The 12,757-nt window shown below is 42.6% G+C and overlaps 1 protein-coding gene across 1 annotated transcript in view; it reads left to right on the forward strand.

The window, feature by feature from the left end:
* Positions 1 to 12,757, forward strand: part of smg1 (SMG1 nonsense mediated mRNA decay associated PI3K related kinase) — a 63,624-nt gene that overhangs the window by 38,976 nt on the left and 11,891 nt on the right. Inside the window, exons 33-58 of the mRNA XM_077534954.1 lie at positions 167 to 305; positions 603 to 821; positions 1,136 to 1,316; positions 1,504 to 1,665; positions 1,773 to 1,996; positions 2,103 to 2,257; positions 2,378 to 2,600; positions 2,745 to 2,991; positions 3,406 to 3,635; positions 3,808 to 4,053; positions 4,179 to 4,317; positions 4,466 to 4,575; positions 5,142 to 5,360; positions 5,454 to 5,647; positions 5,722 to 5,894; positions 7,124 to 7,403; positions 7,490 to 7,762; positions 7,898 to 8,132; positions 8,312 to 8,523; positions 8,619 to 8,775; positions 9,653 to 9,842; positions 9,956 to 10,230; positions 10,390 to 10,599; positions 10,806 to 10,943; positions 11,138 to 11,290; positions 11,387 to 11,566. Coding sequence (XP_077391080.1) covers positions 167 to 305; positions 603 to 821; positions 1,136 to 1,316; positions 1,504 to 1,665; positions 1,773 to 1,996; positions 2,103 to 2,257; positions 2,378 to 2,600; positions 2,745 to 2,991; positions 3,406 to 3,635; positions 3,808 to 4,053; positions 4,179 to 4,317; positions 4,466 to 4,575; positions 5,142 to 5,360; positions 5,454 to 5,647; positions 5,722 to 5,894; positions 7,124 to 7,403; positions 7,490 to 7,762; positions 7,898 to 8,132; positions 8,312 to 8,523; positions 8,619 to 8,775; positions 9,653 to 9,842; positions 9,956 to 10,230; positions 10,390 to 10,599; positions 10,806 to 10,943; positions 11,138 to 11,290; positions 11,387 to 11,566 — 5,164 coding nt within the window. The remainder of the gene's footprint in view (positions 1 to 166; positions 306 to 602; positions 822 to 1,135; positions 1,317 to 1,503; positions 1,666 to 1,772; positions 1,997 to 2,102; positions 2,258 to 2,377; positions 2,601 to 2,744; positions 2,992 to 3,405; positions 3,636 to 3,807; positions 4,054 to 4,178; positions 4,318 to 4,465; positions 4,576 to 5,141; positions 5,361 to 5,453; positions 5,648 to 5,721; positions 5,895 to 7,123; positions 7,404 to 7,489; positions 7,763 to 7,897; positions 8,133 to 8,311; positions 8,524 to 8,618; positions 8,776 to 9,652; positions 9,843 to 9,955; positions 10,231 to 10,389; positions 10,600 to 10,805; positions 10,944 to 11,137; positions 11,291 to 11,386; positions 11,567 to 12,757) is intronic.

The following is a 12,757-nucleotide window of genomic DNA, read 5'->3' on the forward strand; positions in this document are numbered from 1 at the left end:
AAATGGACCTAAGCATGTAGTTCTTGAAATTATTAAATTGACACTGATTTGTTGTTACGTTTTTTTGTTTGTTTTTTAACTCTGATATGAAATTACACAGGGCTGTATTATACTGAATATACTTGTCGACCTATATTACACTGTAAATAAATGTATTTCCCTCTAGCCAAGGTGAGGGATTGCCTCTTCTTCCTGGAGAAAAGAAGGATATTGAGGAGCTCTTACCTGCGACGACAAGTGAAGAAGACAAGGAAACCATTTTTAGCATTCTTGGTCAAGCCATGTGTCGACCAACTGGCATACAGGTAGAATGGTTCCAAAATATGTTAATGGCAACCCAAATTCATTTGTGGCGCTCGGAAACGAAAAATGTATATGTGGGCAACACCAAACTCAGTAGCCTACCTGTGTTGGAGGGAGCATTTACTGTAAATGTTTGCACTCCCAAAAATGCAACCAAACGAAACTTGCACACATTGGGGAAAAAAGGTTGCATATGCCACCATTTCTGTCGAATTCTGAAGCCCTGTGAAATGTTTTATTTGAACCTTATTACCTACAAATTCAGATTGTTTAAATTCTATGTATGTGTTTTTCTTTAGGATGAGGATATGGCGCTCCAACAGGAAGATGACGAGGATGACATGGTGGATGTGATATGGCGACAGCTAACTGCATCGTGCCCTTGGTTGGCAGAAGCAGGCCAGCCTGTTGCTGATGGTTTAATTCGGGTTTGGAGACGCGTGGTGGACCGAATATTTGGCCTCTATCGGATCTCTTGCCAGGCCTATTTCACGTTCTTGAAGCTCAATGCAGGCCAGGTAAGATTTGGGGGTATGTCTTCTGCCTCTGCCACTTGGGGAACATCCAGGTTTTATACATGTAGTAAATGTGAAAAGCCCCAACTTTTTATTTTCTCCATCCAGCAAACAGGGAAAATGAAGAACATTAATTACCCTCTCTGACTCTGTTGTTGCAGTAATATATCAGTAAACATGTTCCTAATGTATTTTGCTGTTCATTTTGTACATTAGGTAGAATGAAAATGAACAATTAGCAGGACATCATTGCATCCTGCTTGCAGGTGTGGCAAGCCTTTTATTGTGGTCTTCATCCAGAGTTTCTTTTGTTTCAGGTCCCTGTTGATGAGGACGACCCCAAACTCTTGCTGTCTTGTCATAATAGCAAACAGAGTAATGATGACGTGATTGTCATGGCAACCCTTCGTCTCCTCCGTCTGTTGGTCAAGCATGCTGGGGAACTGAGGGAGGGGCTTGAGCTAGGTTTAGCCTCCACCCCGACAGCACCTTGGAGGAGTATGCCAACCTCTATCTATGTTCAGTCTGAACGTTGGCACTTTTTTTTTTTTTTTTTTTTTTTTTTTTAAATTGATGTAAATCTGTGTAAAAGTTAAAATAAAAATGTTCTAAATGTTCTTCTTTAGTAATATTCTGTTCTTTATCTTTATCTCTGCCTTGCTATTGCTCACTCTCTCTCTCGCAGGTATCACACCACAGCTCTTTTCACGGCTCAATCATCCAGAAGCATACATACGACAAAGTATATGTAGTTTGCTCTGCCGAGTGGCCCAGGATTCCCCACATCTCATCCTTTATCCTGCCATTGTGGGCTCACTCTCACTTGGAGGGGAGGCTCAGAATTCAGGCAGGGCTTTCTTTTTTTCAGTTTATTGCTCATGCCTTATTAAACTTTATCGTAAATCAAACATTGACTACAATAATCTTATAAAATCGTAAATCTGCTTATTACAGGGAGCAAACTGCCATCGGCTCTGCCTACATTTTTGGGAAGCATCCAAGGAGAGGGCCTTGGTGGGGAGGAGGAGGAGGAAGAGCAACCAGAGAGTGGTGACAAAGGCGAAACTCCAGAAGAGCTGGCAACATTCTGCTCCAGTCAAGACCAAGCCATGATGCAGGATTGTTACAGCAAGATAGTGGAAAAGCTGTCCTTAGCAAACCCTACCATGGTGCTTCAGGTAATGGGCTATACAGCTTGATTAAATTCAGTCATTGTCTTTTTGTAGAAATTTTGTTATAGTTTCTAAATGGGATCCTAACCAGTGGTCTGTATGTGCTGACCAGGTCCAGCAGTTAGTCGGTGAGCTGCGCAGGGTGACGTTACTCTGGGATGAATTGTGGCTGGGCGTGTTGCAGCAGCAGCACATGCATGTCCTGCGTAGGATCCAACAGCTAGAGGACGAGGTGAAGAGGGTTCAGAATAATAACACGCTCCGAAGGTGAGAGCTGCGCTCCTCTCTGAGAAGTTTAGCTTCAACATTACCATTTGTACATTGTCTATGTTCTCTAAGGCAAACTTAAGGTAAGCCTGATATCTTTTTCTCTCTTTTGTGTTTCAGGGATGAGAAGATAGCAATAATGCGCGAGAAGCACTCTGCTTTGATGCGACCTGTGGTTTTTGCCCTGGAGCATGTCTGCAGCATCACGTCGGCCGCAGCAGAGACACCACATGAGACCTGGTTCCAGCAAACGTATGGCGATGCGATAAATTCTGCCCTCGAGCGACTGAGGAACCCCCACAACCCTGCCAATCCTGCCAGCAGCTGGCTCCCGTTCAAACAGGTGGGTTTGATGATGATGATGATGATGTTCTCTTCTAAATTTTTATCATTTCATTATGTAATACCCTCTTGGTGTCACTTGTATATTTCATTATTAAAACATGCAGAGTCAAATGAAAGAATTAATTGTAGTCATCTTTGTTAGATTATGTTAAGCCTGCAGCAGCGTGCTCAGAAGCGAGCCAGCTATCTTCTCCATTTGGATGAGATCAGTCCACACCTGGCATCAATGACTGCAACAGAGATGGCCCTGCCGGGCGAGGTGTCAGCGTCAGACACAGTCACTATCCAGAGCATTGGCAAATCCATAACAATTCTCCCCACCAAGACCAAGCCAAAGAAGCTCTTCTTCCAGGGCTCTGATGGTCACAACTACCCATACCTTTTCAAAGGTAAAGACAAGTTTATACAACGGCCTGTTTTTGTTCCTTATTTTATTGTACTTAGAGCTCAGCTGCATATACGATGTGTAGCAGAAATGTTCCAGGACAGGTGTCACAAATGTTATATTTCAAATTTGAATGTCCAGCCTCCTCCCAGTGGGATGTGCCCGGAACAACTCGCAAGATTATTTTTCATTGCGTCTCCTCTACTGGTTCTTTTAAGGGTTGCTTTTATTTGAATCTGAAGACGCCGAAATGAAATTACTGCAGAGTAAACACTCTTTGTCATGCATTATCTTCATTAAAATAGACTGCCGTTCAAAAATGGATATCCTATAAATTTGTACTCTCTTGTGTTTTGTAAGGTTTTGACTAGTGTGTCAATTGATCATTTGTAACAAATGATATTGTCCTGTCACTCAGGTCTGGAGGATTTACATTTGGATGAGCGAATCATGCAATTCTTATCAATCGTGAACACGATGTTCACCAAAATCAACCAACAAGAGCAGCCACGCTTCCATGCACGCCATTATTCAGTCACACCCCTTGGAACACGATCGGGACTGATCCAGTGGGTTGATGGAGCCACACCCCTCTTTGGCCTATACAAGCGCTGGCAGCAGAGGGAGGCTGTGCTGCAGGCTCAGAAGGTAACATACTACATATTGTATGCTACGGAATTATTATAACTGCAGCCAGGCAGCAGCAATATTTGTTATGCCTTAATTGCATAATTGAATGCAATGCTCTTTGTTTTTTTTTTTTTTGTTTTTTTTTTGTTTTTCTTTTATCTTATTTTATTTTATTTTTTTCCTGGCTTAGGCCCAAGACTCATTCCAGCAGCAGCCAGTGCCTCTTGTACCACGTCCAAGTGAGCTCTATTACAGTCACATTGGTCCTGCCCTGAAAGCAGTTGGGCTCAGCCTGGATGTAACACGGCGAGATTGGCCCCTCAGTGTCATGAAGGAGGTGCTGAAAGAATTGATGGAGGCGACGCCATCCAATTTACTGGCCAAGGAGTTGTGGTGTTCATGTACCACACCTAGTGAATGGTGGAGGGTCACTCAGGTAAACAATGTTGCCAATTTTTGTAATATATTTTTCTAGTTTATCTAATGGCTGAGCAGTATTGCACAAAAAAACCTGTTTAGGATTTGTATCTTAATTACATTATTCCCCCGCCCCCATTTTAGTCTTACGCCAGATCCACTGCTGTCATGTCGATGGTGGGATACATAATTGGCCTTGGTGACAGACACCTTGACAACGTGCTCATTGACATGACCACTGGAGAAGTTGTACACATTGATTATAATGTGTGTTTTGAAAAAGGTAGGACATCGAATCATTTCAGTTCTTTCGATTATGTTTGATGTCTTAGTAAAATTGGAGGCAATTGTCCTTTAGCACTAAAATTAGAGGTTTACTTTGTATTTCCCTGGTTGAATAACTTTTAGCGTCATTGGTTTCTGTTCTTTAGGAAAGAGTCTAAGAGTCCCAGAAAAGGTACCTTTCAGGATGACACACAATATTGAGAGTGCACTAGGAGTTACTGGGGTGGAGGGAATCTTCAGGCTTTCTTGTGAACAGGTAAACGTCACATCTTCATAATGAGTAAGTTCATGATAAATGTTTTCACACTTGCCTGTGTATTGTATCTGAGATATATTGTATTATGGCATGGTGCTTATGTTTCCTTGAAGCGTTAAAATGATGCCATGCCAACACTCAGCACTTAGCTAAGTGTTATAATGAACAGACATTGATTATAACAAAGCCACATTTTTGCATTCAAATGAAGTACAGTTGAACACCCGCATACTCGTGGATCTGCATCCAATCACTTATTCGCAAATTTTAATTTAAACATTTTAAAACCTCATTTAAGTATTTTATATTTATTTTTTGTCCCCCCCCCCTCCACCAATGCATTTATAATTATTAGCAAATTTTCATTATTCATGAGCCAGCTGGTCCCTTTCCCCCATGCATAGGGTCCCCTGTGTTTGATATTGCCATATTACTCCCAACTCTGTATCTTAATTTTCTGACCGGCTTTGACTTAATTGTACAATTATTGTTCAGGGCCGTCCACATAGTTTTAGAGAGCATGACATTGCCAATAAGATGTTTCTGAATAATTGATCCTCTTTTAGGTTATTCAGATGATGCGCCGAGGCAGAGAGACCCTCCTGACCCTCCTAGAAGCCTTTGTCTATGATCCTCTAGTTGATTGGACAGCTGGGGGGGAGGTGGGCTTTGCTGGTGCAGTGTATGGAGGAGGGGGCCAACAGGCTGACAGCAAACAGAGTAAGAGGGAGATGGAGAGAGAAATAACACGCTCGCTCTACTCCTCCAGAGTGGCTGAGATTAAGGTAAGGAATTATAGAAGGAAGAAGGTTGCGTCAGGCACGCAAATGTTCTACAAAAAAAAAAGAAAATGTTTTGATCATGTGCATTTTGCGAAGGTCAACTGGTTTAAGAATCGTGATGAAATGCTGGCTGTCCTGCCACAAGTGGAAGAAGCTGTCGAAGAATACTTGGTCCTCCAGGATCTGCTCTGCCAGGGAGAGAAACTACAGGCCAAGTTGCAGGAGGAGGTGGCCTTCTTGGAAGGAGCAGAGAACCATCCAGAGCATCGAATTGTCACTCTGGAGCAAAGGTATGAATGACACACGGTTTTTATCTTTTAGATTCTGAATAGTAATATCCCAACTGGACCGTCTCTCTTTACAGGTACTCTGAACACACCCAGCTCCAATCTCGGCAGAGGACTGTGCAAGAAGCCATTCAAAGTAAGCTGGCTGACCTGGATCAATGGATCTCCCAGTACCAGGCAGCGTTTTCCAACCTGGAGACGACTCAGCTGGCTGCTCTACTGCAGGACATCAGTACCCCCATAGATCTAGGTTAGAATAATCTTATTTCTTATCCATGTATGGATTTTTCTACCATTTACATTATCCTGTTCAGGGTTGCTGGAGCCTATCCTAGATGGCTTTTGGGCGAAAAGCAAGCCCAGTATTGGTCCGCAAACAGCCATTTATACTCACATTTGCACACAATGGCAATTTAGAGCCTTCAAATAGCCTACCTTGCATATTCCTGGAAGGTGAAAGGAAACCGTAGGATCGAACCACCACACGGAATGGCCCAAGCCACTGTCTTTTTTTCCCCACTTAGAAGGAAAATTAAAGGTGGAAAGAAATCACACATACTGTATACCATTCATCCATCCATCCATCTTCTTGACCGCTTATTCCTCACAAGGGTCGCGGGGGTTGCTGGAGCCTGGCTATCTCAGCTGGCTTTGGGCAGTAGGCGGGTACACCCTGAACTGGTTGCCAGCCATTCGCAGGGCACACAGAGACGAACAACCATCTACACGCACAAGCACACCTAGTGACAATTTGGAGCGCCCAATGAACCTGCCATGCATGTTTTGGAATGTGGGAGGAGACTGGAGTACCCAGGGAAGACCCACGCAGGCATGGGGAGAATATGCAAACTCCACCCAGAAAGGCCGGAGCCTGGACCCGAACCAGAGTCCTCAGTAGCGGGAAGCGGACGTGCTAACCGCTCATCCCACCGTGCCGCTACTATATACCAAAGTCAAAATATTATTACTTAACTCATTCACTCGCGGCCATTTTCATTTTCGGCTGTTTTACTGGATTTTAACTAATTTTGCAAGGCTCGCAGAAAATTATGTTCTATTGCTATAAAAACATTGGAACCTACAAAAAGAATGATTAGAGTCTCTTCTTTAATCAGGAAAAAAAGTATATTTCTGTTTCCGTTTTGCAGCAATTAGCATTAGAATGTAGCTAAGTTTCATCATTATTCACAGATCTGTTTAAAAACACTGGGGAAAAGAGCTGTTTTGCAACATGGTTCTGGTTGATCTTGTATACACTGCTGCCACCTGCTGGCCATTTTTGTAATAACAGTAACTGCTTTAAACGACCTCTTCAGTTCAGTGGCTGCAACAAAGCCTTCTGTATGCTCCAGCATAAAAAACAAAAACATATAAATACGTTTTTGGGACCATGGTAATATTTAAATAGAACGTTTTTATACATTTTTGGGAGCAAATTAGTTAAGAATTATTCATTTTTTTAATTACGATCCTCCCTAGGTCCTCCCAGCTATGTGCCAGCTACAGCCTTCTTGCAGAATGCAGGCCAAGCCCATCTAATCAGCCAGTGTGAGAGCCTGGAGGCGGAGGTGAGCGCCTTGCTCCAGCAGCGCCGTGGGGCCCTTCGGATTTGCTTGGAGCAGCTTCACAGCTACGCAACGGTCGCCTTGCTTTACCCACGAACCAACCTGTTGCGCCATCGAACCCACCAGTGGAAGGCCTGGTTGGAGGAAATGCTGAGAGTCATGACAGTTGAGCACTGCCAGCATATCTACAGACAGTAAGATGAGCACATTCATGAAAACCTCAACTACTTCACAACATAACCTTGGATTGACCTCTGATGTTGTCTCTCTTCCTGCACAGATATGAGGTTCTGTTTACCCCTCAGTCCAATGCAGCCTCCTGCCAGTTCATGTCCAGTGTGGAGTTGGCTCTGCAACGCCAAGTGGCTGACACAAACGAGCGCGTGATGCATCAAGCTGAGCGACTGAAAGCCGAAGGCACAACTGCAGCAGCGTGTGAGGAGCAGCTGAAGGAAATTGAACACTGCATCGGTGTCTTCCTGCGGGAAAACGGAGACTCGGGCTCACTCAGCCTAGCTGGGATCATCACCTCTGCCCTCTGCTCACTCTGCAGGTTCAAATAGCTAATACGCACATAACAAATCATTTACGACATCTATTAGAATCCAATCAATGGCAAACTGTGAAGTCTTTCATGTGTAGCTTAGCAAATAAAATTAAAGGCCAAATTGCAAATATCGTTATTTAGGCGCAATCTGGTAATGGAGAGTGCAGCAGCCAGTGCAGGAGAGCAGCTGGTAGACCTGATGTCCCGGGATGGAGCGTGGTTCTTAGAGGAGCTCTGCAGCATGATCGGGAATGTCAGTGCCCTGGCAACACTATTGCAGCGCTGCCCCCTCCTGCCTAATGATCTGGAGCTCCCATCACCCTCCGCCACCATTCAGGCCGTTTATCTGGCAAATTCCGTATATACTTGCTTGCAGGTAATGCTGTTTTTGATTGTTAGCTGCTGCCCGCAAACTAACCTTGTTTGTGTTCTCAGTTTGAGACGATCACATTGTATCATTTAAAAAAACAGATCATTATCTTTTTCTTCAACTGTCATCTCAACTGCATTGCAACATGCTCCTTGACACCAATGCTTCCCCGTTTTTTACTGCAGGAATTGAACACCAACTTCCGTCAGATCATCTTTCCCGAGGCTCTTCGCTGTATGGTTAAAGGAGAGCCCACTCTGGAGTCCATGTTGGCAGAATTGGAGCAGCTAGTGGAACAGAGCTCTGATGGCCTTGGCTTGCAAGGCTTGGCTGACAGTCTGTTGGCAACAACAGGGCTAGACAATGATGGACACAACCAATTTCTGGACATCACAAGGTAAACAGTGCTAATTTAGGAATTTGATTAGACACAACATTGGATAGCGAACGATAACTATAATTTGTTATCATATGTTGTGTTCACACCCTCAGGATGTTGCGTGCCCAGTACTCTGAGCTCATCCAGCCACGCTGCATAGATGGGAATGGTCAGGACTCACCAAAGATGTCTGCTGGTCAAATGCTTCTGGTGGCCTTTGATGGAATGTTCACTCAGTTAGAAACTGCTTTTGGACAGCTCACCGAAAAGGTTAGATACACACTGGAATTGAAATATTCAATACAAAGCACCTTGTAGGACTTTTGAGTCAATTTATTATGACAACACACTTGCTGATTCTATCTCCAAGCGTATTTGTTTACCCTACCCTAGTCATAGTTCATTTTCAGTGGTATATTGACTTTATAATGGCCTAACCTAACTGTAGGACTGAACAAGTAATCAAATTTGATCAATCACATTGTATTAAAATGCAATTCTTAAATAGCAAAGGCTGCAGTTTGTAGGAGGAAAAAGGCTCTGTTTTTTTATTGTTACTGCTTACTACTACTGCCAACTACTTTCTGCCTGCCCTACTTACTGCTTGCTAAAAAGGTTAGAACCACACTATAATTGAGCTACTCAACACAAAGTACAAGTATGTAACTCCCTGTATTGACAGTTTTTAGATTTTTACTAGGTCATTTGACTAAATGTACCATAACACTCAACACATTTGCGAAGTCTATCTCCATGTCTTGGATATTTGTTTACCCCGCTCCAATTGGAGTCAATTCTCTGCAGTTGAGTGGCTGCATCAAAGCCTTCTGTTTGTGCTGGCATAAAAAAAAAATGTATAAATACGTCTTTGGGAAACATTTAAAATAGAACATATTCATACATTTTTGGGAGCAAATTAGTTAACTGTCTTTAATTTTAATGGAAGAGGACCTTGAGAAAGTATTCTCATATGAAATTGCAATCGACAATATTGTGGGGGTAATCACAAGTATTTTTCAAAATCCCTCAGCCCTATTAAGTGCTTTCACATAAATCCACTTTTCTTTGGGAAACGATCTTTATTTTCCAAACTACTAGCATTAGCAAATTAGCAACCCATTTTATTTTATCTGCTGCTTATCCTCAGCTAAGTTCACTGGAAGTGCCACCGGCATGGAGGAAGGTGGATGTTCTGAGAGAAGCACGTGCTGCACAGCTCCACTTCTTTGACAGCCTGGCTCAGCGCGAACTAATGGAAGAGGTTTTCTTCCTGAAGAGACTACAAACCATCAGAGATTTCTTCAGAACGTGCTCCTGCTTTGCTCAGACTTTATCTGGTGAGATTTCTTCACTGATGGCAAGATTTGTACACTCATTAAGTCCTAATTATCTAGCCACTAATACTTTGACTTTTTTTTTTTTTTTTTTTTTGTGAAACCTGCATATCAAGGACCCCCTCCTGATGAGCTCTTGACCTCCAATGGACCAGTCAGTTTAGGAAAACCGTTGTATCGGCAGCCTAATGCTACTGGCTCAAGTGGAGCAATAATCACAGAGGAACAAATGACCCGCCCCATCAAGGCCTTTACAGCTGAATTTGTTTGGCAGATGCTCATGGGTCTGCCTAGCCAAGCTCTTGGTCTGGCCCTCTGCAGCACCCTGTCTGCTCTTGGGCTGGATATCATTACCCAGGTTGAGGCTAAAGATTTTGGTGCAGAGAGCAAGGTACAAAGTTTTTGCACAGCAGTCATTTTTTATCCAGCTCACAATACACAGTTTCCACATTTTTGCTGATTTGCAGTCACATTTTCAGAGCATCCCATCTTCACAATATGACATCTATTAGCAGTCAATACTCATCTAAGAAATGTTTTGTTTTGGAAGGTGTCTTTGGATGAACTTTGTAAGAAGGCAGCAGAGCAGAGCCTGGCCTCAGGCTGTGTCTCTCAACTGCTGCTGAACAGAGCCACAGTACTGGCCGCCTCTTACGACACAGCCTGGAAGAAGTTAGACCTGTTGCGAAGGTTGGATGGCAACCTGGATGCTGCAAAGGCCAGCCTGCAGAGGATTCAGCTGCATGTTGCCATGTTTCAGGTACTTAGCAAAGATTCACATACATTGACGTCATGTGTTTATCGAACTTCTCATTGATTGTAATGAGAGAAGTTACTAAGGACACAATCGACTTAATATTTGCCTTCAATTAGGAACCACCACTTTTGAAACCTTTCAATGGAATGGGATGGTTTTCAGTTCTTTGTTGTCCAAGTTGAACAGGAGTCTTTGTGTCTTTTCTCCAGTGGCAGCATGAGGACATCCTGGGTCCCAATAATCAGACACTAAGTGTCAACATTCCCCCTCGTGCCGTCATTCTCAGCAACATGAAGAAAAAGCTGTATAAACTGAGTCAGGATGAAGGAGCCATTGTTGCAATTCAGGTGTGTGCCCTGACATAGTTCATTGTTCCATGTTGACAGGCGATGCCACTTTGAAACAGATTTGAGCAGCAAAACATTCCAAATTGTATTTTTGACATCAGCATTAAGAAAGTGACATTTGTATGATTTGTTTTTATGAGCCCTGCTGTGTTGACACAAAAATAATTTTCTGTTTTGATGACTGCTCTTTTCAGGAGAAGCTTTCATCACTGGAGGCTAGCATTGAGCAACGCCTCAAATGGGCTGGCGGTGCAAACCCAACACTGGCCCCAGTCCTTCAGGACTTTGAGATGACCATCAGGGAGAGACGTGCCACAGTAGCCAGAGAAAACCAGCGTGCAAGTCAGGTGCCATAGCGTACAGGGCCTGTTGATAAAACCTGATACTGCATATTTAGCCAGTACCAGATGAACGACTCATTTGAATAATGTCTTGCCTTGTAGGTCACCTTTTTGTGTTCCACCATCCTGAACTTCGAAGGCCTTCGCACCCGATCCGCTGAGGCTCTCAACATGGATGCTGCCTTGTTTGAGCTGTTGAAGCGCTGCCAGCAGACCTGTTCTTATGCAGCCCAGTTCAGTAGCACAGTGTCTACACTGGAGCTTGAACTATTGCAGAGACTGGTGGGTTTGACCAATCATATGTGTGGCATGATGTCTGGATGACACTTAACCTTATCACTTTTAGTGGCCCCGAACGAGCATCTTTGTTAAATTTGATAATCACGCTTAGTCTTGATTAGGGCCTGGCCGACTAATTGGTTGGACAATTTTATCGACCAATATTAGCTGTTTTAAACCTGTTCATAATCGGCCGGAGTTTTACCGATCAAACAGCAATATATCCGTAATTTCTCATGAAACCATAACCGTTATTCAGTGTTGGAGTCACACAGAATGATGTCCTTTTGCCATTTGTTCACTCGCTCTGACTCCATTCAATCCAATACGCATCTTTCCAGAGATGACGTGGTTCTTGCGCAACTCTGCAAGAACACCGCCAGTATTTATTATATAAGGCAGATGACTTTGCTACATTTGTGCTGCAAAAGCTACTGAGCATGATTTTGCTTTTACAGAAATATCTGTTTCTCACTAACAGAAACAAGTAGTGAAGGAGAGCAGCGTACAACACGTTAAAGAAACCAGAAGGGCAATTAGGAGAACGTTTTGGCTAAGTTTGAGAATTTGTATGACTGTGGACACATTTCTTGACAAGAAACTTTGTGTTCGGTAAACATTTTTAAAAATGAATAAGAAAAAGATTGGCTCCCATTTCAGTTGAATTCTCTTTTGGTACAGCATATATTTAAATGCAACTCCGTCAAAGGTGATATGTCAAAGGTGTCTCTGTTTTTTATTTTGAAGTAATCACTTCATGGTAAAGAAAATAATGTAGAAGAAATGTAATTACGACTGTTAAAGGGCATCATGCATGTTGTTTTGCCAGTAACTTCATTTATTATGTTGCTGTATACTGTTACATTCATAGTCTAAATCTAAAGAGAAATTCATCAGTGAATGTTTTTTTGTTTTTTTTCCCCATGTTTTCGTAAATTGTTTTTGTAAATTTCACTCTGGACAAACTATTGTCTAGTCAGGCAAATGTGCTGCCTGTTCTTCATATTTTTTTTGTCAGTGTTAAAGGATTTAAAAAAAAGAAGTTATTTTATTAGATGCTTTAAATTAATCAGTTCAGTGATCGGTCATCAGAATTTTATTTTATTTTTTTCTGCCAAATATCGGAATTGGTAGCAGCCTTAAAAAATAAATAAATAAAAATCCTTCCTCTAGGGCTGTGCAATTAATCAAAAT

The sequence above is a fragment of the Festucalex cinctus genome, chromosome 1 (assembly GCF_051991245.1).
Source record: "Festucalex cinctus isolate MCC-2025b chromosome 1, RoL_Fcin_1.0, whole genome shotgun sequence".
Classification (NCBI taxonomy): domain Eukaryota; kingdom Metazoa; phylum Chordata; class Actinopteri; order Syngnathiformes; family Syngnathidae; genus Festucalex; species Festucalex cinctus.